The 23,944-nt window shown below is 53.3% G+C and overlaps 7 protein-coding genes across 7 annotated transcripts; 4 read left to right on the forward strand and 3 right to left on the reverse strand.

Moving 5' to 3' along the window:
- Window positions 1-136: 136 nt before the first annotated feature.
- CORC01_07282 (fibrillarin) lies at window positions 137-1,321 on the forward strand (the record flags this gene model as incomplete). The annotated part of the gene is made up of 4 exons (XM_022618919.1): window positions 137-305; window positions 369-484; window positions 541-1,201; window positions 1,263-1,321. 4 exons carry the CDS (start codon window positions 137-139, stop codon window positions 1,319-1,321), a joined length of 1,005 nt encoding a protein of 334 aa, XP_022474531.1.
- A 406-nt stretch (window positions 1,322-1,727) lies between these two features.
- Window positions 1,728-2,513, reverse strand: CORC01_07283 (uncharacterized protein; the record flags this gene model as incomplete). Its single annotated transcript, XM_022618920.1, has 1 exon — window positions 1,728-2,513. The coding sequence occupies one exon, from the start codon at window positions 2,511-2,513 to the stop codon at window positions 1,728-1,730; it is 786 nt and encodes a 261-aa protein (XP_022474532.1).
- A 5,781-nt stretch (window positions 2,514-8,294) lies between these two features.
- On the forward strand, window positions 8,295-9,728 carry CORC01_07284 (G-protein coupled receptor; the record flags this gene model as incomplete). Its single annotated transcript, XM_022618921.1, has 3 exons — window positions 8,295-8,569; window positions 8,616-8,882; window positions 8,927-9,728. 3 exons carry the CDS (start codon window positions 8,295-8,297, stop codon window positions 9,726-9,728), a joined length of 1,344 nt encoding a protein of 447 aa, XP_022474533.1.
- Window positions 9,729-14,244: 4,516 nt separating this feature from the next.
- CORC01_07285 (uncharacterized protein) lies at window positions 14,245-16,269 on the reverse strand (the record flags this gene model as incomplete). The annotated part of the gene is made up of 4 exons (XM_022618922.1): window positions 14,245-14,930; window positions 14,980-15,491; window positions 15,542-15,806; window positions 15,864-16,269. The coding sequence occupies 4 exons, from the start codon at window positions 16,267-16,269 to the stop codon at window positions 14,245-14,247; spliced, it is 1,869 nt and encodes a 622-aa protein (XP_022474534.1).
- A 1,945-nt stretch (window positions 16,270-18,214) lies between these two features.
- CORC01_07286 (uncharacterized protein) lies at window positions 18,215-18,556 on the forward strand (the record flags this gene model as incomplete). Its single annotated transcript, XM_022618923.1, has 1 exon — window positions 18,215-18,556. The coding sequence occupies one exon, from the start codon at window positions 18,215-18,217 to the stop codon at window positions 18,554-18,556; it is 342 nt and encodes a 113-aa protein (XP_022474535.1).
- A 27-nt stretch (window positions 18,557-18,583) lies between these two features.
- Window positions 18,584-19,100, reverse strand: CORC01_07287 (uncharacterized protein; the record flags this gene model as incomplete). The annotated part of the gene is made up of 2 exons (XM_022618924.1): window positions 18,584-18,689; window positions 18,817-19,100. The coding sequence occupies 2 exons, from the start codon at window positions 19,098-19,100 to the stop codon at window positions 18,584-18,586; spliced, it is 390 nt and encodes a 129-aa protein (XP_022474536.1).
- A 2,461-nt stretch (window positions 19,101-21,561) lies between these two features.
- Window positions 21,562-23,741, forward strand: CORC01_07288 (permease; the record flags this gene model as incomplete). The annotated part of the gene is made up of 8 exons (XM_022618925.1): window positions 21,562-21,729; window positions 21,780-21,869; window positions 21,917-22,004; window positions 22,058-22,151; window positions 22,205-22,672; window positions 22,718-23,198; window positions 23,245-23,369; window positions 23,417-23,741. The coding sequence occupies 8 exons, from the start codon at window positions 21,562-21,564 to the stop codon at window positions 23,739-23,741; spliced, it is 1,839 nt and encodes a 612-aa protein (XP_022474537.1).
- Between the last annotated feature and the right edge of the window lie 203 nt (window positions 23,742-23,944).

The following is a 23,944-nucleotide window of genomic DNA, read 5'->3' on the forward strand; positions in this document are numbered from 1 at the left end:
CTTAACCCGCCACCAGAGGATTAGCACCTGCGCCTCTGCCCAATTCGAACTTTTTTGCAACACGGGAACTGCCAGTCTTCTTCTTCTCCTGCAATAACAGTCCCCCGACTACCCGACCTAACATATTCAAAAGACAATGGCTCCCTTCACTCCTCGTGGCGGTAGTCGCGGCGGCGGTCGTGGTGGTTTCGGCGGCGGACGCGGTGGTGGTGACCGTGGTGGCTTCGGCGGCCGTGGTGGTGGCCGCGGAGGCTTCGGTGGTGACCGTGGCCGCGGTGGTTTCGGTGGACGCGGTGGTGGTCGTGGTAAGTTTTGAGTACTACTTTTCGCGATGCCGACGCGGAAGATGTGCTAACGAGAATCTGCAGGCGGTGGTCGCGGCGGTCCTGGAGGTGCTCGTGGCCGTGGAGGTGTCTCCAAGGGCGGCAGAGGCGGCCGTGGAGGTGCTGCTGGCGGTCAGAAGGGAGGCCAGAAGGTCATCGTGGTATGTTGTAGCATCGGCATTTCCTCGAGAAGAGGATTGTCGTTAACAAGTCGCAGGAACCCCACCGTCACGAGGGTATCTTCGTCGTCCGTGGCAAGGAGGACGCTATCGCAACCCGCAACATCGTTCCCGGAGAGTCCGTCTACGGCGAGAAGCGCGTCTCGGTCGACAACCAAACCCAGAACGAGGACGGCACCACCACAACCACCAAGATCGAGTACCGCGTGTGGAACCCCTTCCGCAGTAAGCTCGCTGCCGCCGTCATCGGTGGTCTTGAGAAGCTGTACTTCGGCCCCGGCTCCAAGGTCCTCTACCTCGGTGGTGCTTCCGGTACCTCAGTCTCCCACGTTGCCGATATCGTCGGTCCTACTGGCTTCGTTTACGCCGTCGAATTCTCTCCCCGCTCCGGTCGTGATCTGATCGGCATGGCTGCCAAGCGCACCAACGTTGTCCCCATTGTCGAGGACGCCCGCCAACCCCTCAAGTACCGCATGCTTATGCCCATGGTCGACTGCATCTTCGCCGATGTTGCCCAACCCGACCAGGCCCGTATCGTCGCCATGAACGCTCACCAATTCCTCAAGGTTGGCGGTGGCATCCTCATCTCCATCAAGGCCAACTGTATCGACAGTACTGCCCCCGCTCACAAGGTCTTCGCCATGGAGGTCGAGAAGCTGAGAGGAGAGCGCATCACCCCCAAGGAGCAGCTTACGCTAGGTTGGTACCCCTTACTATTTCGGTTTGCTATGCGAAAGGACTCCTCGCTAATGCTTCACAGAACCCTTCGAGCGTGATCATTGCCTCGTCGCTGCCGAGTACTCACGCTATGCGAAATAAATGTGTGAAGGAGGGAGAAAAAGGTATTGAATGCGTTGCGTAAAGAAGAGTGGTGGGTGAGCGGTTGAATCTGTACATTTGCGAGATTCCCACGAGATTTGACTTTTGCTTCAATGGGTACGGTCGGTCGGACTTCATCTGGACAGGCGTTAGGAATTAAGGACTGGTCTAGTTCAGAACTTGCATGTTAACCCATATAGGTATCAAAAGTCCTCCGCGGTGAAAATGACATGTTTAATGGGCTTATAGACTGGAATAGGAGTAGTTGTTCGTTGACCATTTGCTGTCTCAGACTCTTCTCGCGGTGACTGATCGCCCGTCGTGATACGCCTACTCCCACTCCGTCTGGTTCTGATGAGATTTCACTGATTCCCGCCAGTGGCTCCAGACTCGTGCAGCCCCCGCTTCATTCGATCCCATCCACCAGACCTAAGGCAAGTGCCGGCGCCCCACACATCGTCGACCCATCCTTCTGCGGCTGACCGGCCCACGACACTAATTCTGACTGCACCATCGGTTTCGTTGGCTTATCCTCCTGCTGCTGCCCACTCCCGATTCTCCACCGGTCCTCGTAGCAGCCGTACTCCACGAGGTCGCGGGCGATGTAGATGACCCGCTCCTGCTCGGGCTGCCAGTCCATCGGCTCAGCCGGCCCACCTGCGCCGACGCTGTGTGCCCACGACTCGACGGACGTGCGTTGCTCCTCCAGGAGAAACAAGATGTGGTTGCGGAAACGGTAGTTGTTGACAACGAACTCGTCCGGTTGCTGGTCGCATCTGGTTTCTTTGGTGTGGTATTTGGGGGGTCTGGAGATCACGTTCCTTCGCTCGAGCCCAGACTGTTGGCGTCTTGTTGCAGTATCGGTGTAGTCGCCCTTGCGGTTCGGTGATGTGGTTCTGATGACGAGAGAGGTGTTGGGTAACGCTGGGGGCGTGGGGAGCACGATTTGATCGCCGTCTGTGTCTGATTTAGCTTCGAAGTGGCGGGAATATTCGTTGCTATGTCGGTAGCGTCTAGGGGACCGGGAAGAGTCGTGCAAAGGTCGATGTCTCCCTGTTGCATTGTCGGCGTCTTTTCGCGAACGGCGACGGACCTTGGTGACGGGGTTTACTCCTGTGAGACTAAAGTCTGGCTCTAGGCTTGCGTGCCTGTGTTTGGGGGATCGTTTTGACGACCTGTGTCTTCGTGGCATTGTGGCCCGGTGAAGCGGTCAGATTTTTCTGGGCGTGATGTCCAAGACGGATATGAAGATACTATTGTGGAAGATGCGCGGGCTGAGATCAGCCATCTGGGGGGGGCTTCGAGAGTGCTCAAACCTCGACCGTCCGCAGACTACGGGTGTTCGAGTGAAGTATCGCTGATGAAGTCCTCTTGGACTTTATCTTGAGTGTCTTCACAAGCTTCGCTCGCGCGTTTTATGGCCGTCGACATCTTTCGATGATTAAACAAAAATAGAACTGCCCAGAGCCTACATCCTGCCGATAGAAGGACCGAGCTTCTAGAAGCCAAGGAGTAGAGACTTCATGGTGCGATGGACAATCTACTGGAAGGTGTCTATCGAGGCCGCCCTCGTTTGATCTCGAAACCGAACAATGAGACAACGTCGAACCTCACAAAGATTCGTCAGTGCTGATGAAGGCTCCTCTCTGGTCGTAAAGGTTCGGGAGAACAGGTCATTTCTACCCTCTTCCACCAAAGGCCGCAAAGAAACGGTACCTTGTCGATTCGGTGGTCGTGGATGAGACCTATGGCGCTGATGGAACAAAGACCACTCCGTCATTTCGAATCATCAAGGGGGAAATTTCGAGCAGCTATCACCTTATTAGATAGTCTGTTGGGCGTACTTCGAGTTTGGATGTAGCTCAGACCCGGTGACTGTAGATCGGCGTTGTGAGTAGAAAATATTTTTATCATCTTTTCCCTATGCCTTTACATTGGAAACATATAAGTTTGGTATTTTCCACCATCACTTACTGCCCAGTAAAGCCAAAAGATTTGACAAATGTGAGTGCTTTTTGCCTTTGCTTTTGCAGAACTTCGCCGTTGTCGGAGATATTGATCACGACTTTCGCAGCGAGCGTTGCAGCACAAGCGACGCATAATCCGACCATCACGGCACTACCAACTCATTCCTCTCTGGTCAACATTTACCGACAAAATACCGAGGTTCATTAGGAATCATGCGTCCCTGAGAAGTTTGTATGCGGCTGACTCAGAAGACCCGGTAGCGTTGGATGAAGTTGTAAACGAACCAAACGGCCTACACGTCCGAGATGAGGTGTCAGGCTTCTTGTTTGGCCTTTTTCGTCACTTTTTCTCATACAGCGAACGAAATTGTCCATCTCGTATATCTGATTCGGACGAGTCTAATCAACCAAACCATGCCTCTATCTTAGTCACACATCAGTGGTAATGGTCCGAACGCCAAGCTGCGTTGTCCTGGAAGCTGTTGGGTGTTACGGGACGGCAAGCCGAAGAAACTCATAATAGCCTGTATTACTACAAGATGCACCTTGAGACTTGTCTTGATAAGACACACCTAATAACTTGATGCTCTTCGCCGCAGTGTGATGACAGCGGTCCGCCTGGGGTGGATCCGGCTTATTTTGTATCCCTTCAACCGGCCTTGTTCTATCTAGCCTCTTTCAGTAACTATTCCTGTCTGTCCCGCGTGTCTGCATCAGAATCAAGGCTGGATTGTGCCCCAGAAACATACCGATTCAGCTTGCGTCTATCGAATTGTTCGGAGGAATAGTCAATTTTCGTGATGTTGCCGTGGTGGCGTACATCCCTGACGAAAGACGGCTCTCCTGCTGGAAAAGAACCGCTAAGTCTATTACCCCGGACCCTAGCGCTGTCAAGAAGCGGCACGTTAATTACCCACGCCCAAAGAGGCAGCTGGCTCGGGTGTCTTGCACTCCTATGACGGTTGTTTCCAGGGTCCGGCCAGGAGAAATAACATGATACGTGGCTGTGTACGGACATTCTCGCAAGAGATGAAGCAAGAGTCTATCATACCCCGCATGCCTGGCGAGATGGTGGCTCTGGAGACCGCTTCTCTCTAAGGATCAAGCGATGCCTTCTTTTTGCCATTACACGTAGGTTGTTGGCTGGGCCCAGAGTGGTCGCGGACAAGGACGAGGGTGGTTGCTGCGAGCGAAGGCCTAGACCGGGCGCGGGTAGGGACAAATCGCCATGAGACGATAGAGATGACTACGAAGTATTTCAAAAATGGGATATGCTCGAGAATCCCGGCTCGGAGGGCGTCGACAACATCTCCCCCGCCCGAAGTGACAGGGGAAAATCCCCTACGCTGCGTTGTGGCGGTTCACAGAGGATTAGCTCCTACTGATCACGCAGATTACCTATCGAAAGCAGACCGTTAGAGCAGAAGACTTTGAGGTTGTCGAAAGAGGGGTGGTATGCATTTTGTTACTAGCGTGGTCTGGACTTGCTTTCATTGCTCGTACCACAGCAAATGAGGGGTTTGAGACCGTAAGCATTATTGGAAAAAAAAAAACCCAGGGCCCGATGCTTTATCAAGGCAATCAGATTCAAAGATCCGTCGCCCTGACGTGGCGGGTAGTTTACCACCAATCTATTAGAGTTCGGTCACCTGGCACCCACAAAAAGCCAAGATGAGACCTGGTCGAGAAGCCCTTGGGCTTACGGCAAAAGTGTTGATTCCGGGGTTATGGCCAGCTAGGACAACGATCCGAAGCCCGCCCGGCATAACAACTTGTGTGTGCCGCTATCAATGAAACGCAATTCTCTCCCTCTGGAGACAACGGGCCGCCAGTACCAGGACGTCGGATCCAAAGGGAACCTGGTTCGGTGCCATCAGTGGCGAGCAGCCGCAGGCGAGGCGACACATCTCTTGTCTACCTCATGTTTCATTGAAAGGTTTCTTGCAGAGGTCATAGATTAAGGAGCTGGTTAATTCTTGATTAGCTATCCGTACAGTCAATTCTGGCACCGCGGATCGAGGCTGCCCAACGACAGGCCCAAAGAGAGATGGGCAAGCAGCGCGCAGAGGCGCGGCATAACCTGGTAAATTAGGCTGTTGAAGGAAGACATGCAGGGCCAAATTTTCCACCTTGGACTAGGCCTTACAGATGGGGACACCCGCGTGTTGGCTTTTCCGTGGATGGACCTTTGGAGGGACGGCGTGTTTTGACTTGGAAAGCTTGTGGTTGCCATCTCCCACAAGAGATACCTACCACCCGGAGGAGGACCCCACTTTCCCCGCTGGGGACAGGCACCTGGGACTCGCTGGGGGCCTGCCCTGGGTCCTGGGGTCGGGAGTGGCTGGTGCTGTGTTGGATAAATGCGGGTCCTGGCCCCATCTGTAATGTCACCACCCTTCATTGTCGTGACCAGAAACCTTCTCTTTGGCTCCTGAGGTGGCCTCCTGCTGTTCGCTTCGGTCATCCAACCAACCAATGGAAGTTCATGTTGGGGCCTGCACTGGAGTTCTGCAGAGCACGACACAGTACCTTAGAGTCTCCTCCCCCAGACTTCGCCGTCTTCATGCATTTCAAGCTTCCTGTCCTCCGGGCTTTGGCAGGCCTCGTAGCTAATCAGCGCTCGTTCAGGACCTCCAACAGACACCTCGGTACGGCAGTACTATCTCCTCTGGGCTTTCAAACGGCGGCACAGCTTGTGCCTAAACTGTTAGGTGGATGTCTGAAACTGCAGTCGGTCCTACTGGATCGAATCTTCGCCACCGAGGCCCAACTCACCACCGCTTGATCTCGTTTCGTCCCGTCCAACAAGTCATTCGAACATCCATCCCCCACAGATGCATGTCTGGCGTGTGGCTTGGCATCGAGCAGTCGGTACTGCGGTTTTGCAGACGGCATGGCGCTGGAAGGTCTCGCTCTGTCTCATCTCAAACTCACAGCAGACAATACTCCAGGCGACATCACGCCGCCGACGACTTCGTCTTAGTTCCAACCCTGTCCACGAACACCCGTTCGCCGTCAGCTTGGAGACATCGTTGATCGTGGCGCCATCCACGTGTTCGAAATTTGCATAGTGCCGTCAGCCGGTCTAGGAGATGTTGGATCAAAGCACATTTCAGCACATTCGACGACAGCTCAAGTCACTGTGGCTGGCCATCAATCTATTTTCATCCCAATAATGATGTCCTTTGTCGGCCCTACGCCATACAGCGACTGCACATTGACCGTTGTGTCCCGAAACGGAATGGGTATTCCATACCGAGGTCAGAGAGCAAGTTTTGTTCATTTGATGTTCGAGATGGTCGCTGTGTCACCACCACATCTGACGGTACGGTGAGGCAACGTGGACGTCAGTCTTGACTAGCTGCCGCTATCTACAGCGTGGCAATGCTCTAGATTGGATGGCTCTGCACGGAACCCTGCATCAAAGCATCAGCGCTCACGGCCCGTTTCCTTCAGCACCATCAGAGGGTTGCAGAATGAGACCTTACTGCGGCTTGAGCATTTCGTGAAAAGGAAGGCCGACATTTGAGTTTCAATTTCCTCGAGTCGTGGTCCAGATCGTTTTACCATAACTATCTACCCTGCTAGTGTTGATGGAGTCAGCAAACACGAGCTGCCCTTGGTTCAAAGACGACATATCTAAATTACAGCCCTCGATCCCTGCCTTGCGGTGGCTTGACAATGGTTTCACCAGGAGAATAGAAGTCGATGGTTCCCCGAGACTCATCGGTAGCGGCAGGCCAGGAGGTGCCTGGAAGCCAGACAGCGTGGAGTTTGGTACCGTGGTACTCTCCCGCTGACCATCCCGCCACCGCCTTGACCATAGTTTGCATGTCCAAGCTCCCCGAGAAAACAGAACATTTCGGCCTGGCTTGCATGGCTGACGAGATTAATTGGGATGACAGACTACGAACTCAACGCCAGCTCAGGGGTATCTGAAAACCAAGAGGAGGCCATGCGGTGAGGGAGGATGGTGACGGCCATCAGTCAGAAAGTTCGGAAACTGAAGGCAATTTCGTACGACAAATACGGCCACTGCGGAATGCCTGCAATGCAACTTGACAGCCAACGAACGGAGAACTTTGGCCCAGGGTAGCCTTGTAACGGTGCTGCTGGAGGAATTGACTGGGGCCACCCTGGCGTCCCCAGGTTCGTCCGACCCCGCGCCAAGCTGGCTGTGGACCCACATGCGGCGAGCTAAGGCAAGTCCTTCACTTGGCCTGTTCCGGCTTCGACAACCATCCCTCCTCCTAACCCCCCTTCAGGCTTCACGCGGACATGGGGACCACACCAAATCTCCAGCAATTGCCAAGTTTCTTTGGCGGCTTCTCTCCCGCTTTCTAACTAAGAGGGTACTAACGTACTCACCGCGCCCCGTCCCAACATGGAACATGGTCTCGACAGCGTCCTGGCAAATCCGGCCCTACACAACCCCTGCTACAAGCCATGCGACGGCCTAGGGCCTACGGCGCCCCGAAGAGTTGCTGACTCGCTCTCTTCCTCTTTTCTTACATTTTACTGCAGTTGCCACCAACTTTCGTCCCGTCTCCTACGTCGTTTCCGGACCAATTTGATTATTGTTTCTTGACAGGTCGGCTTCTGGATTCTGGTTCAGCACATCCGCTTGTGCTCTTCTACAGACCATCCCGGTCAGGAGTCTGCATAGCGTCTTGGTAGGAAGTCGACATATTGTACCGTCCCTATTACGCTGGGCAACGCCTCATGAACCCGCTGCTCGTCGGAACCATCACCACTTTTCGTTGGCTGGGATAAGTTGGTGAGGGAGGTCTGCGTACTTGAACGACTGGCCGTCCACCACCTCTAGAAACCGACTTGCAACATTTCGAGCAAGAACGACAACCACTGCGTCGGCAATCACTTCCATTAGTTCAAGCCATTATTGGCGGGCTTTGACCTATACATCAATCCGACGTTATTTCGAGTTTTACAAGGCGACCCGGCTACACAACGGGTCTCTGCCGGTTCCATCTACCACTACCAGCACCATGGACACACCTGAAGAGAAGGCCAATTTGGACAAAGGAGACCTCGACCTTCTCAGTATCATAGAACGGACCTGCTCGGTCTTCTCGCTGCTGGGATGTGTCTTCATCATCGTCACGTTTTGCTCGTCTAGAGCGTTTCACAAGCCCATCAACCGGCTTGTATTCTTTGCTTCCTTTGGCAACATGATGACGAACGTCGGAACGCTCATGGCGAGGTCATATATCGGCTCTCCGGACTCACCAGGCTGCCAGCTTCAGGCATTTCTCGTTCAAATGTAGGTACATCGAACCCCCAACTGACTTGCAACTAACGTAACGTAGGTTCATGCCGGCTGATGCGTTTTGGACGCTCACTATGGCCATCAATGTCTACCTGACTTTTTACTACAAGTTCGACGCTGAAAGGTTACGGAGAATGGAGATACCGTATCTCGTATGCTGTTACGGCATCCCCTTCATCCCTGCCCTCGTCTACGTCTTTGTTAGGAACCGCAACGGGCTGAGGGTCTACGGAAATGCGACATTATGGTGCTGGGTCAGGTCCCAATGGGAGATTTGGCGTATTCTCACATTTTACGGACCTGTCTGGTGAGCTCATTTCTGACTTGACGTGGCCTTTGCTAACTTCCCAGGATCGCGATATTGATCACTTTCTTCATTTACATCCGCGCGGGACGAGAAATTTACCAAAAACGCAAGCAGCTTCGGAATTTCAGCTCCTCGGACCACGATCCAATGAACTCGTACCACGACGTTCTCACGTCGATGAAGACAACTGAAGTTTACGTCACTTCGGAAGCGATGATGGAGCCCCAAGGCTCTATTGGTCTTGCAGCCGTGGGAAGACGTGGATCGGAAGCTGGGCCTGTTCCACGGGTGCCCAATGCCGCATACTCTGTTAGCATTTCTGCCAACCACCACCACCGCAATGAATTACAGGTTGAAGCGGCCGCCCCACCTGCCGAAAGTAGCACAGTAGATATCGCCGCTCAGCGCCCGATGAACTCTGCCCGAAGGCGCAACTACGAGCTCAACAACGCGGCTTGGTCTTATACAAAGTGTTCGATTCTGTTTTTCACAGTCATATTGATCACCTGGGTCCCGTCAAGCGCCAATCGCGTTTACTCGGTAATTCATGCAGGGGAGTCTTCTACGCCGCTAGAATTCATGAGCGCCTTTGTTCTCCCTCTTCAGGGCTTCTGGAATGCGCTCATCTACGTGGTGACCTCCTGGAAGGCTTGCAAGACGTTGTGGACTGACATCAAATATGCGTCTCGGCGGCCAGACGTGACGGAAATAGTGGGCAGCTTCCGGCACAGCGACCAATTCAAGATCCTGAGCCGGAATCACAGAACAAAGAACTACGACGGCGAAAGCATAACGGGGCTTACGAATAGCCGACCGACCTCGAATGAACAGGCATCGCGGTCGTAGTGTATGATGGAGAAGCGCACTTGTAACGATAGCGAAACGTTTTCTTGTACATGATACCCTGAAGCCATGTTGTTTTTTTGGGAGGCACTGTCGCGGAGGCTGGTTTTTTTTCTTTCTTTTTTTTTGTGATGATTTCTGGGGAGCTTTTATCGATTGCGGCGGCATACCCCAGCTTGAGAATTCCAATGATCATTTTCTGCCATAATTCTTGGTTGTAGATAGCAGCATTCACCGTGTATTTGTCATTTCAAAAGGCTCCGAGAAAGTTTTCGCCATGTGAAATCTGCTTGATCCAATATATAGCGCCCATTGGCAGACCTAACGTACTTAGCCTACAATACAATACAAAGACGCGGTTGGGGAACGGCGCGAAAGAGGGCTGACGTTTCAAAGACAGAGAGAGAGAGAAAAAACGCATCAGCTTCCACGTGCCGTCCCAAGACAAAGATGGGTTCCTGCATTTTTTTCGACGGCGCGTTCCTTTCGGGAGTCTAAGTCTGCACTTTCCTCCTCTCGTCTAGTCTCGTCTGGTCTCATCTCAGTCTCCGGCGCGCAGTAGCCATGCCGTGTAAGTGGAGTGCCGTGTGCCCTGGGCTCCACCGCAGAGCAAAGTAAGCCGTTCGGCCAAAACACCAGTTGACGCCGATAGGAATCGAACCCAACTTAACCTACTAAGCGTACCCCCGCTTCACACGAGAGCGTCATGATCGGCACTCAACGGTCCGTGAGTAAAATCATCCCTACGCACGTTTCTCGTGGCGGTGATTGGGCGAGTATGCCCGCAGCGCAATGCTGACAAAGGAAATGCCTGGGCAAAGACAACTGCAACGATTAAGGGGGGAAGGGTGACGCAAGAGCAAACAAGTCGTGGTCCCTCTGACACGCCGCACCTCCTCACCTATGCCATTTGATTGTGCGGAAGGCTGCAAGGACGCGGCTTGTCTGTGACAGGCTTCTACCATGCCTTTGCCTCCGTTTTAGTGTCCTGTGTTACAGTCGTCTGGGTATGCTGTTGGTACCGGTGGCTGGCTGGATTTTTCAGGGGCATTCCTCTTGATCCTGGCCGAAGACTGTGTAGGTACGCGGGGTGGGGGGTAATTCCAGTCAGAGCTGACTATTTGAGTTCGACTGTGCTGCTGATGGACATGTTGATAGGTTGCAAACCCTGGACAGAGTCAGTCAGTGAGAAAGATAGTGGTGAGTTCACGAGTCGCCCCTATTTCTCCGGGACGAAGTCTAGTCGGGGTTTGCAGGGAGTGTGGAGCGTCCGAGTGAAGGTATTCGCATCGGCGCACCTACTCTCCCAGCCCAGTGGGTTTCTGGAGAACTTAAGATGGCCCAATCCCACAATGCCAACTTGGGGGGAAACTTGGCGACCCCATGCAGGGGCATACAGGGAAGTGGTTTGTCGCTGACAATGGCAGACGGATGAACAAAGACGATGAGGTATCGATACGTCGGGCGGAGCCAAGCTTCCTCCCCCGAATCTTGGCCTAATGCAGACAAACTCAAGCTTTTTTTTTTTGAGGGTGGGGGGAAACATCTGCCCTGGCCGCTTGTTGCACTACGGAGGCTTTCATCTTTATCATGGGTTCGCAACACTACGAATTCTGCGAGCACATTGGCAAGAAGCTGTTCTAGCTTTGGGATGTTGGGTCTAATCGTCCGCCTCTTCTGCTCTGATCAGTGGCAACGACTTGACAGACATTGATTTCCATGTCATCCTGTGCCTCAATGGGACTTTTCTCCTGCACAATTATGGGCTTGTTAGGTCGACCGTCGAGAAATACCCAGAAAATAAAAGGGCCAACAACGAAATGCCACATCGAGAATCTGACCCTCATCGAGAGCGACTATTGGACCCAACAGGCCTGCCAGCAATCAAAGTCCCGGCGAAACTTTTAGGGCACTCCCTGTTAAACCTCCTGACGATCCCGTTTCGTCCACCGTCATGTCATGGTTGCTTTTCGGCGTGTTTGATTTAGGATCTGGGATTACCCGATTCACCCGATTTTGACCGCGTGTGTACATACCTATCAAGCTAGGTACGGATACGATCGGACATATGACGTGCTCCTTTTTCCCGTACTTGCAGGCCGAGCATCCGGACTGGCCCACGCGTTTAACGCAAGGCAGGAGTGGCACGTCAGTGCCTGGTCGAACCCCTTGCATTGCCCGCTGTCAGCATATGGCCGAACTTTGTCGAAATCTGCTAGGTATTGCTTCTCGTGGATAATGACGATGCGACTGAAGTATGCTATGGGGCTAGGCCTGTTGGGAAATCTGCATGGATTTGCCGCCTGCAGCATACAGTAAAGGCAGCCGCGGACCGCGGTCAAAATACCCATCACAAGATGCAGATAGTTCCAGTCTTCAGAGACAGCCAGCTCGGGTGAAATGAAGTGGTCGAGTGATTTTCTGTCTCCCGAAGCAATGTCGGCTACCCATCAAGTCGAGTCAAATCAGCCTGGCCGTATTCCTATCACTCGGCACTCCCGTCCCTCATCTCGACGTAGACAAGGTATGATATGTAGGCGTTCTTCAACGGCAATGGCTTCAACTGCCTGGATGGGATTCCCTCAGCAAGCCTTGTTTCGTAACAATAAAGCTGAGGCGTGATGGCCGTAAGTCTTCCTTGCATTGGTGTGCGCCAGGAGTCAAAGCGCGGAAGGATTTGGGACGGCGGGTACATACCGTCTCTTGGAGATGAGGCTTCCCAACGTCTTGGAATAGACGGTACGAGGGCACCTCTAAAGCAGGACTGGAATAGAGAAGGGTATGGATAATCGAGCCATGAACATACCAAGATACTCTAGGCCGTATGAGTCATTCTAAAATTCATCTTATTCTGGCGGATGAAATGCATATTGTGTGAGAACTTCTCAATCTCTATGTAGCCTTTTATGTCAAGGGATATTGATGGAAAGTGTCACGAGATGGGACTTCATGACTCTGTTGTGTTATAGCGGTAAGAACTACGCTGGTTACAGACTACAACGACTCCACGGTACTCCGCAACCTCTGCATTTTCTGGGGATGGTACCTTGTCCAGGTTGGCAACTTCTCCAGCTTCAAAGGTCGACGGCCGTCATGGTCCACGACGAGTAGAGTAAGTTCAGAACCTTGCCACGATGTAGAATTTCTACCAAATGGTCGCAAATCAGTCGCACATAACATAAAAATGCTTGTGTAGAAAATAAATGTCAACTTGACCCGAAACAGCGTGTCTCGACAAACAATAGAGCGCTTCTCTCCAACCGATTCCGCAAAGGACAGACATCTTATCCCGTATCAAAAAAACAAAAACAAAAAAAATCCCCCTCCATATTATTTCCCTAGCCCCCTTGCACACTGGATATGATGCTGTTGGCGACTCTGGCGGTGATATCAGTCGCGCTCTACATCGGAGCCGGCGCAACACTCATGAGCTGGGAAGAAGACGAATTCACCGTAACGAACGATACAGTCGCGTGGAAAGCTGAAGTCAAACTAGGTTCAAGGTACTTTGATCCCTCCCGAAACTTCTCCAAGTCTGATAAGACTTTTTGCTCATGTAGTGGAAAGCCTACAACCAAGTGCCATATCAAATGTGCTTGTAACGACAAGATCCCACCGAGGCTGCCTGAAAAATTTCCAACAAAGAGACATTTAGTTCGAGGAAGAAGGGAAGAAAAACTGTATCCTTATCGTTGTTTCACAGAAACAGGATTCAAATTCTTCCGCAATGTGCAAAAAATGTGTGGATAGTGTGGGGGAATATGGCTCGGATCAGTCACCAAATGGCGGTTCCTCGGAATCCAGGTTTCCATCTTCGTGGAACCATGTCAAGATGAGATTCCCTAGACATGAAAGGCTGGGAGATGCTGGAAATCATCTGCCCGACTGATCCGAACTCGTCAGAAACATGTCATGGACTCCACAGCCAAAGATAAACCAAACACCTACGTTCTTCTTTCTCCTCTTCCGATCTGGAAGGTTCGAATTCAAATCCAGGTTCTCGCGTCATGCATTTAATTTGGCCGAACGCGCTGTGAAAGCTTCCGGATCCTCATCCTCTGCACTCACAAATTTACCATCATCAAAGGTTGGTAAATCACCTCTATAGGTAAATATCGACTAGAAATTGATTTTACCATGATGGCACTTTGTTCCATTCTGTGTAACTCTGCCGCCGACATATTCCGACAGCTAATTCCAACGTGTAATGGCAGCGTAGTCCTCCGTAACGCTGCGGGATTATCCGACCCTTCAGGAGTCCCAAGGAGCCCGATAAATGAAAACACCGCGGCATACATAGAAATCTACACCGTGTCCTGTTGGATCCGTTCCCAAGCCAATATGTAAAGCAAGAGGCTCTCTCGGCCATCCAGGGGGGGTATTGTGAAAGAAATTTGGCCTCCAACGCCGTGCCGAGGAGACAGTCTCTGCTCCCTCCGAGTGACAAAAACATATCATACCATCCATCCGTTTGTGATTCGCGAGAAAACCAATTTGTTTCCTGAAAGTGCGACTGTCGTCACGCTTCCTTGACTGCCTCGATGATGCTGTACTCCCATGCCGTCTTAAGCTGCTCGCACTCCTCAACGATTCTGGCTTTCTCCCACCACCACTGATCTGCGGTGATGTATTGTCCCCATACTTCCCTCCAGAGCATACGACCGACAATACTGCGAAGCTCCTGCTTGACAGCCCTATCTGCAAGCTGCGCGGCATCGGTCGTAGCTGTGTCTGGCCTATCTGTTGGTGGCATGGCAGGAAATCTCACAGTGGTGATGGTACTGCCTTCAGCACGGAGGGAGGCGTCTGCCAACCAAAGAGGGAAGAGCTTGCTTGGGTTCATGCAGCGGAAGTTCTTCTCAAGATTGAAGATGAGGTTTTCCTCAATCCACGATCGCATTAGAGGGCCTAAGGTGCTCGTAACTGGTAGAGGATCGATCAACGTCAGGTGGAAGGTGCCACCGGCAGCGAGACACCGGTGAACATTCTTGAGGAGACTGGGAACTTCAGGTGATGGCAGAAGCGCCGGAAGTGCCAACGAGTAGACGACGCCAAAAAGAGACGGGGCCACTGGGAAGGCCGACGGTGAAATGGCCGGCACATTGACCGGGTGGATATTTGGAAAGAGTGTGTGAGACAGCGGCAACGAAGAAAGATGGTAGACTTGCTTATTGAAGTGGATGGCGGCTAGGTATGATGTGGTCGCTGTACAAGTTAGTCGGAATGATCAAAACCTGAGTAAGCTTCCACTTACCCTGAGTCTCGTAAAGCGCGAGGACCTTCTTCGCCTTGGCCGGAGTAATCTTGTTGGGGTGAGCCCTCGCTTGGTCCACCTCCGCCGGCTTATCCATGTTGTGCAAAGAAGAAAGCATCCATCTCTTCTTTTCCATCTCCAGCTCCTTGTAGAGGCTGGCGTCAGTGGTCTCGCCCCAGACCTCTTTCAGCCGCAAAAGGCGGATGCTGTGGCTTGCAGCGGCCATCCGCCTGATTTCACGCTGCATCCCATTAAGATCCATGGACATTGCAAATGCGGCCTCGAGCTCCGGTGCTTCTTCAACAACCGCCTCAATCATTGGCGTTCGCACTTCCGGTGGTGGACCGCAATCCCACGCATCTGGCGGTCTCCAGGAGTCCGGGTTATTGGGCTTAAATGCCATCGACCATGAAGGAACCCGTCGTAATGAGCGCTGCGGGCTAGGCTGGCCAGGCAATAAATTGACAGGCGAATCAAGCATAGCCGGGGAGATCATGGCTGGTGCCGCGGGCCTAGGTCGTGTTAGCGACAATGCTGGTGGGAGACATCATGAAGTACTGACTGTGGCGTTGGAGAACGTGGAGGCGTTGGGGGTTCCTCCTTAACCGGTTCAGCTGTGATGGTTATATGCGAGATCATGCCTGCGATGTCATTTTCTATCGTCCGAGGCAGGATAGTGACCTCAGTGCTTTTAGTAATAAATGAAGTTGGGCCGAGTGTCTGGACGTAATGCTCTCTCTTTGCCGACGTCGACTCGGCCACCGACGTGTTGCATGGGGATGTCGGACCACCTAGAGAGGAGTCTGTCCACTTAGAGAAAACAGAGTCTAGGAAGCCTGAATATCAGTGAGCTGTGGCAAGTTTGTGGAAATGGGCTAGTCTACCTCTATTGGATGAAATTGGTGAGTTCTGTTGTGACTCGACAGAATGTTGCTCTGGCGGCACATACGTGCGATCGACCGTGGTGACCGGGCTACATGGGAGCTCCGTGGGTAGTGGCGGTGGCTCCGAGACAGCCGACAACAGTGAGCCTCTGAATGTGCTGTCGATGCTCGGGGGTTTGAGAGCGTGGCCTGTGGACGTTTTGGCGCTCGATGGTGTCAGTGTCCTCTTAAGACTCCTGGATCCAAAGAAGCTGAATGGTTTGTTGTCGGACGACGAAGAGCTGCGAGTAGACATGGAGCTCCTAGACGCCCTGGTTTTGTCCTTGTGCTCACGCTCAACTGCTTTCCTCTCGCGGTGTTCCTTCCTAGACTCCCTGTCGGGGTCCGTCCACACGACTTCCCACATTGTGAGCCGTTTCTCGTCGGTCCTAACAAGACTTGTACGTTGTTGTTAGGAACCGAGTGGCTAGAGAGACGTTAGGGATGCTGGATATATACGGCCAGTCGTCTTTGGTGCAGGTCGAGACGCAAAACTGTGAGCTTGGTCCGGCCGATCAATTGCACGCCCGAAATTCAGAAAACGGCGTGTTGTTGAATGGTCAGACCTCGTGGATGCCCGAGGACGTAGTTCGTCCGATGATTTGTGTCGTACGAGTGAGTGATGATGAGGTTAAGATACAGTTGCGGTCGGCGATAGGAAGTCGCAAAGGTGAAAGGTTAAACAGCTGCGATGACCGACAGGCTGAACCATCGAGGAGAGCCGGTGGAGTTTGAATAGGTTGAGAGATGCAAGAAACCGAATTGACGAGAGCGCCGTCCCGAGGTGAGGGAGGGTTTGACAAGGTCAAAAGGGAAGCCGTCGTCTGCAGGTGTTGTTGCGTGAAGGTTAAAGGTGGTGGTTGAGAAGATACGGAGGGGGGAAAAAAGGGCAGTCACGATACAGCGACAACAAATAGGTAGGTGCAGCTCTGGTTGAGAAAAGCGCTAGTGTATCAGGAGGAACACGCGAATCCTGTAACAATTGAAAGGCAGACGATGTGTAGAAGAAGCCGATGGAAGGAAGGACCGACTGGAGACGAGGACGCAGAGATGCGGTATCCAATGCGGGCTGCAGATGGCAGATGGCAGATGGCAGTTAATGATTGACGTGTGCGAGTGTCACTTCCGGTTGTCGTCGTGCTTGTGAGGCAGCTGCAGCAGGTTCGATACGCGCCGCAGATGTGAATGTAACGTGAGGGTTGACAACTCTAGGTCGAGATCCGGTGCGGCCGACGGCAACAAGTCTAGTGCGCAACCTAGGTATGGGCCAGTCTCTCGGTACTTGATCAAGAAGTGCAATGACGGAGGGGGAGGGATGCAAGAGCTGGAAGACTGCGTCAGAGGAGTGGGTGGCCCGTTCCGAGAGATTGTATTTGTACCAAAGGGTAATTGCTTTCTGTTCCCAACAGAGACCGGGTTCGACAGCGTGTGATCGTGCGCATCGGTCTGGTTATGTACCGTGCCAAAATCAGGATCAGGACGCCAGTTGCTGCTGGGCAAGCAGGTCCAGTTGGTTAGCAAGCCGACTCGGGGGTCGATCCAGCTCCAGTATGAATTTGTGCTCCCCGGCTCGTCCACATATCGAATTGGGACTAACACAACCGACTTCCCTCAAACCCCCTTGGCCTTGACTCCAGCTACCCTCTCAATCTCGCCGATAGCCCATGCAGTCAATCTGAGATTTTGTGGCGTCCTGCCGGTCATGGCCCTGGTCGCCCATCCATCTGGTTTAGAATCATTGGATATTGATCGGCAAGTGTTTTTCATTGTCTCAATCCGTCCTGCTCCGCGTTGCTTATTCCTCGGCCCCCAGACAAGGGCGTCCTAACCGGCATCGTCAATTCGCCGCTGCTCACAGACTGAGGTGACTGTGTGCCCGGACTGTCAGTTGCACCAAGCACAGCAGCGGCGACTTGTGGAAGCCAACGTCGACGGGACGCAATGCGCCGTGCCACATTGGTGGAGGAAAATTGAAATGATATACCCTTCTTCATGAACCATTCTGAATCGTCAACGGGTTCTGCATTCTCAAACAGCAGAATTCCAATGCCCGGCCTCCCTCTAATCCACGCACGTTGCGACCCTCATTCTTGGCTCGTATGGAACGCAAAAGGGCTGGGAGACAAGGCCGCGCCCTGCCCTGCCGCATACAATAACGATGGCCCCCGTGGAAGCTTTCAGAGAAAGGGTCGGCGCGAAGCTTACGTTGCCGGCCACATGGCAAAACACATCCTATCCTTGGGGCTTTGGGCTATCGATTGGTGGGAGCTAGCCGTATCTTTGGAATCCAAATCGACTGGTGCATACCACTCATGCTGGACGGAACCGAGCTAGCCATGAAATGGAGCATCGGGGCCGTGTTTGCTCCGTCCTTACAAAGTGCCCTCGCACCATTGAAGACAGCTGCACGCTGCCTCCTCGTCCCAAGGTGGTGCTCCTTTCGATCCGCAGCGCAGCAGCAAGACCGGCGGAGAGGCTGTCGCACAGAATCTCCTTACGAGTCCATGACAGACACGGTCGTGTTGTCTTCAGCTGTCAACTCTGCAGTCTGGCGGTTCTATAGGTCGCCGTCCCAGCAGACCGTTTTGCGGGAGGCATCGGTCGATGTCGTCCGGAGAAACCATGATCCCAGCGAGAACGGGGGATCCGGGTGATATGGTGGTATTGCAGCCTACACAGTATTACCCGCTCGAAGCGGATTCCAGAGACTCGGACCGGCAGACCGCTTGTTGGGAGATAATGATGTGTGATGGGGTCGAGGGGCCCTTGGTCTGGGCAACGTCTACACTGAGCAGGGGTCACAAAAGTGGCTAACTGTGAAGCCACAGTGGTGGCATCGCAGTCCATTGTGTGCTGTTGGCGTCGGAAGCCTCGCAAGAGTGAGATGGAGTGCAAGGCAGGGTAAGAGGGGAACCGGGATGTCGTCTGCAAGGCGAGAGAGTTGGGATCACAGAATGGATTCAGGGCGGAGGGTGGATCTGCAGGGAGACCACGACCCGGGGCAGGGCCACCCCTGAGCTCTACGAGATCTAGTCCGTCTTGGGGGATGGAATGGTTCGTGAGTGGTCGTGTTCCAGATTCCCACTGCAGCGGCGCCGCTAGGGGGGCCGTGTCAGGGGACTGCAGTCTGCGGGGCACGTCCTGGCGGCCGTAAATATCGGCTAGTGGCCAGGGACCAGTCACAGCCCAGCGATGCATCGTCCAGCCAAGCCCAGCAAGCCCAGACGCGCCGCGGAGCGATCAATGCCACCCTCCACTGGCCGCTTCGCGGCTCACTAGGTCAGTTTAAGCAAGTTTGCCAACCAACGACAATAGGAAGCAAACATGCTTCCTTTTTCTTATTCCAACAAAGGCCAATCCAAACGAAGTCTCAAAGAAGGTCCAAACTCCATTCCAGTCAGAGGGCCTTTGCAGTCCCTTTTCCATTCATGCCATTGAAAAGAGTTTCTCGAGCCATCTCTAGATGCGGCACACCCTCCCCCCCTCCCCACCCCCAACGTTACCGAACGACAAACAAAACGCTACCAACTCAAAATTGCCAACGGGCTTTACCGCAAACATGTCCCAACATCTCCTAACGGCCAACCCGAGAGGAATCGGACCACGGTAGCTCCATTCCAGCGAGCGCGGGGCACCTCAAGCACGTGGTTTGGTTGGGATGCAATGAGCGTGGCCTTGGACCGACATTTAACTCTCCGTTATGCTGAGCAACAAAGAAGCGAGCGAGCGAGGAAAAGAGCGGGTTTTGTAGCAGTGCATGACGCGTAGGCAAGGTACGACGTGCGTATGTCTGAGTCTTCTGATAGCCGACCAGTGAAGAGGCCCTCATGTCAGACCGATGACGGCTGTAGGACGCGCGAGGTCAGCCGCGAGAGCAAACAGCTAGACAATGGTCAGCAGGGGCTGACGCGAGAGCAGAACATTGCCACAAGCTCAATTTCGGTAGAAGGACGAATTTCCCGCACATGATGCAAAGTACCGGTGGCCGACCTTGGCGGTCCTATCAAGGAGCTTCGAGACATGTCTCGCTTGCCAAGGTCTACACTGCAGCGGCTGCCTACAGGCTCGAAATTGGTTCATGGCCGGATTTGCCGTTGTCATTGGTTTATTATCTGGAAATACGGCAAAACTGAGCGGCCATACGTATAAAGGGATGGTCGAATAGGCTATTGACTGCGGCTTATTAGATGATTCGGGGATAGGATTTGTGATGGTGTACGCTCTTGGAAAGGCCTGCACGACAGAGAGCTTGGTACGAAGGTCGATTGTCTGATTTCCAATGATGAGAGCTATCGCGACAACATCCGAAATCGACGATAAGGCCAGGAAGCAGGCGTTTCTAGTGCCTTGTTCGGGCGATGGCGTGGTCTTTCGGCAGTCTGAGCGATTGACGGACAAGACTAAAGCGCGCCTAACCTGACAGCTGTGTTGGAAGTTCATGGGGCGTTGCGCACAGATGGAGTTCGTCTCTTGAGAGACTCGAGCTAGCGAGATGGATGGCCTCGTCTCTATTCGGAAAGCCTGTCAACTCGTACGAGAGCGTGGACTCGATATCAGTCGTGGTTTTAGAGTTTGGCGCGTCGCCATTGATGCTAAGAGCCGGCTCACAGCCCGTCGGTGAAGCATTGGTGAGGCAATGGACAAGGCGTCTATCGCGTTGAAAAGCCTCCTCGTGCAGCTTTGGGGACTCGAGCTTTATGAGCATTCGGGCGTCAAGAGATGGCCGGTTTGGGGCGAGCTCCAGCAAATGTTCTTTGACGGTAGATGGCATGCGCACCTCCGGTCGGCGATTGAAGATCTCCCATCAGGCTAGCGCCTCGCGTCAATGTGGAAGAGACAAGCTGCGCCTGGTACCTATTAGTGGCGGCCTGGACCTTCTCTCCCGCCACGTCCCGCCTACCTGAGCCCACGATGTGGACTTCCCGCAACACGTCCCCACCTCCATGCGGCATTGGCGCGGTATACTTGTGGAAAAGAAAGACTGATACACCCTCTTTCACTGGCGTATCTCAAGTAGTAGCAGACTAAAGCAGGGTCAACTCGGTGAGGAAAGGCATCCTACTCGAAAAGGGGGGCGGGGGCGGGGGGGAGACATGTCGTCCTGGAGATGCAGATGTAAGGTAGGAAGGGTAGGCAGATGGATTGCAGCTGTGCAGCATACATGGGCAGAAGCGAGCAAGGATATAATTGATCCTGCCACTTTCGCCCCTTCCACTTCCAGATCCTTCCCTTCTCCAGGCATTCCAACAACGCACCTTCACTTTCTTCTCCAACGGTGCATTTGCCTTCCCTTTCTTCTCTTTCCCAAGACAGCTCTTTCATCGATCCTTCCTGTAGAACTTGGTCTTGCCAGTTCCCTCCCTTACGTTACTTTCTTCCTCCATCCAATCCTTCCCACCTTGGGTCCAGTACCACCGGGCCTCACTTCTAGGATCCTGCAGCTTTCCTCATTTTCTCTCTCCTGCCTCGTCGCCGATTGTGTGCCAACCACCTCCCGCCTCACCTCGTACATGAGTCTAAGACATCTCAACCTTCTTCTGTTGTACTGAGTCCTGTGCCACAACCTCCTCACCACTCCTTACCAATATCACTTACCATTCCGAGTCGTCTGGACGCTCGTCCACCGACTCTCCTTCCTCCATCGCCCGGTATGAGCAACATGTCGACTCACTCCAACATGGAGCGCCTGGAACCCGTCGAGTCGCCCGTTCGTCGATCTACCGTCGGCCGCAAATTCCACGCTATGTGGAAAGCTGTTGATCGCTGCGACAAGCAAATCTCCACGTCCACCTTTGGACGAATCTTCAGACTCGAGGGAAGCGGTCATGTATGTTCTTTCCTCTGCCTCCGTGGCCGCATTTCCTGACCGCAGGACAGCCTGAGGAGATCCCCGATACTTCATTTTTCAGGGAGATTCGTGCAGGCGTTACGACCTTTGCGACTATGGCGTACATCATCGCTGTCAATGTGAGCACCTATTCTCGGTCGTGACGGTCGAGTACTGATTGAGAAAGGCAATCGTTCTTTCGCAGACGGGCGGCACTTGTGAGTGCGACTTGGTAAATAGAGCCGACTGCGACAATATCGACAGCTACAAGGCCTGTAAAGAGAGTGAGTCGGACGATATCCCGCAATGAGCCCGGCTAATCTTGCAGATGTTCGACTTGACCTGATCACCGCGACTGCTGCCATCGCCGGCCTCGCCAGTTTCATCTTCGGTTTCTTTACCAACCTACCAGTAGCCCTCGCGTAAGTGCTCGCCTCGTATCCAAATATGGCCCCCAACTGACCTGGCCGTACAGACCTGGCATGGGCCTCAACGCATACTTCGCTTTCCAGGTCGTCGGCCCCAACGGCTCTGGCCACATTCCGTACCGTGTCGCCCTGACGGCAGTCTTCGTGGAGGGTCTTATATTCATCGTCCTCGCTCTTACAGGAATGCGCCAGTGGCTTGTCAAGCTCATCCCCGCTACTATCAAGACGGCAACCGGCGTCGGTATCGGCTTCTACTTGACGGAGATTGGACTTTCTTATTCGGCCGGCATCGGTGCCATTACCGGAGGCTGGAAATCTACTCCACTCGCCATTGCGGGATGCCCTGTTGAGATGATCGACCCCGATACGCAAATGTGTGCTGGAGGTATCATGTCAAGCCCCAAGATGTGGACGGCAATCTTCGCCGGCGGCCTTGTTACGGCCTATTTGATGTCGTTCCGGGTGAAATATGCTCTCATCATGGGTATTGCCCTGGTGTCGATCTTGTCGTGGCCGTAAGTCATCCACAGCCCGTGACGCGATCCCGCTGACCTTTTCAGACGCAACACATCCATCACCTACTTTCCCTACAATGAGGAGGGCGAGAATCGCTTCATCTTCTTCAAAAAAGTTGTTACGTTTCATCCAATCGAGCACACCCTCAACGCCCTTGACTGGGATGTCACAAAGAACGGATCGCAGTTCGCCCTGGCACTCTTCACCTTCCTATACGTCGATATCATTGACGCCACGGCCACGTTGTACTCCATGGTCCGCTTTTGCGGCGTTGTCGACCCCAAGGATGGCGACTTCCCTCGTTCCACCATCGCCTACTGCTGCGACGCGGCATGCATCTCCATTGGCTCGCTGCTCGGTTGTTCTCCCGTCACGGCATTTATCGAGAGTGGCGCGGGCATCGCAGAAGGTGGCCGCACCGGGCTGACATCCATGACTACTGGTCTTTGCTTCCTCATTTCCATTTTCTTTGCTCCAATCTTTGCGTCAATCCCGCCTTGGGCAACCGGCTGCACGCTCATCCTAGTAAGCCTCCGAGGTCTCGATAGCTTTTCTGGTCTAACTGTCGCAGGTCGGTTGCATGATGATTCGCCAGATTACCCAGATCAACTGGCGCTACATCGGCGATGTTCTCCCATCCTTTGTCGTCATGACTTTCATCCCCTTCTCATACAGCGTCGCTTACGGCCTTATCGCGTATGTTCATCACATGGCCTCTTTCTGAACACAACTGACCATACCAGGGGCGTTTTCGTGTACACCGTTCTCAATGGCCTGATCGCCTTGACTGTCTGGCTCTCTGGAGGTAGAATCGAGCCCCGCGAGTACGACGCGAAGGAATACTGGTCCTGGAGAGGCTCCGGCAAGAAGCCCTGGTTCGTGCGCGCTGTCCATAACAGCTGCTTCAGAAACGGTGACAACGATAGTAAGCGCCAGTTCAACATGCAGGACGAACATGAGAGCTCCTACACTCCGGGTTCGCGCATGGGTTCATCGGACCAAAAGGAGGACGGTGTTCATATGGTGACGATCCCACAGCGGGCTGTCACGCCGCGTTCCGTGCACTAAAAAATCATTTGGTCTAGGGTTAGATTCTTCACTTCTGTTACCGGGGAGGCGATTTTCTTTGCGAGAATATTGTGCCAGGTCTACTGGCTATATCACTTGTATCAGCTGTCAATGATCGTAGATAGCAATGAGACCCCAGCTTTGAATTACCTAATTCCTGTGCAGTGACGGTGACATTGGTGGCCAGTGAGTGGTGTTGTTGG

This window comes from Colletotrichum orchidophilum (genome assembly GCF_001831195.1).
Source record: "Colletotrichum orchidophilum strain IMI 309357 chromosome Unknown Scaffold_58.1, whole genome shotgun sequence".
Classification (NCBI taxonomy): domain Eukaryota; kingdom Fungi; phylum Ascomycota; class Sordariomycetes; order Glomerellales; family Glomerellaceae; genus Colletotrichum; species Colletotrichum orchidophilum.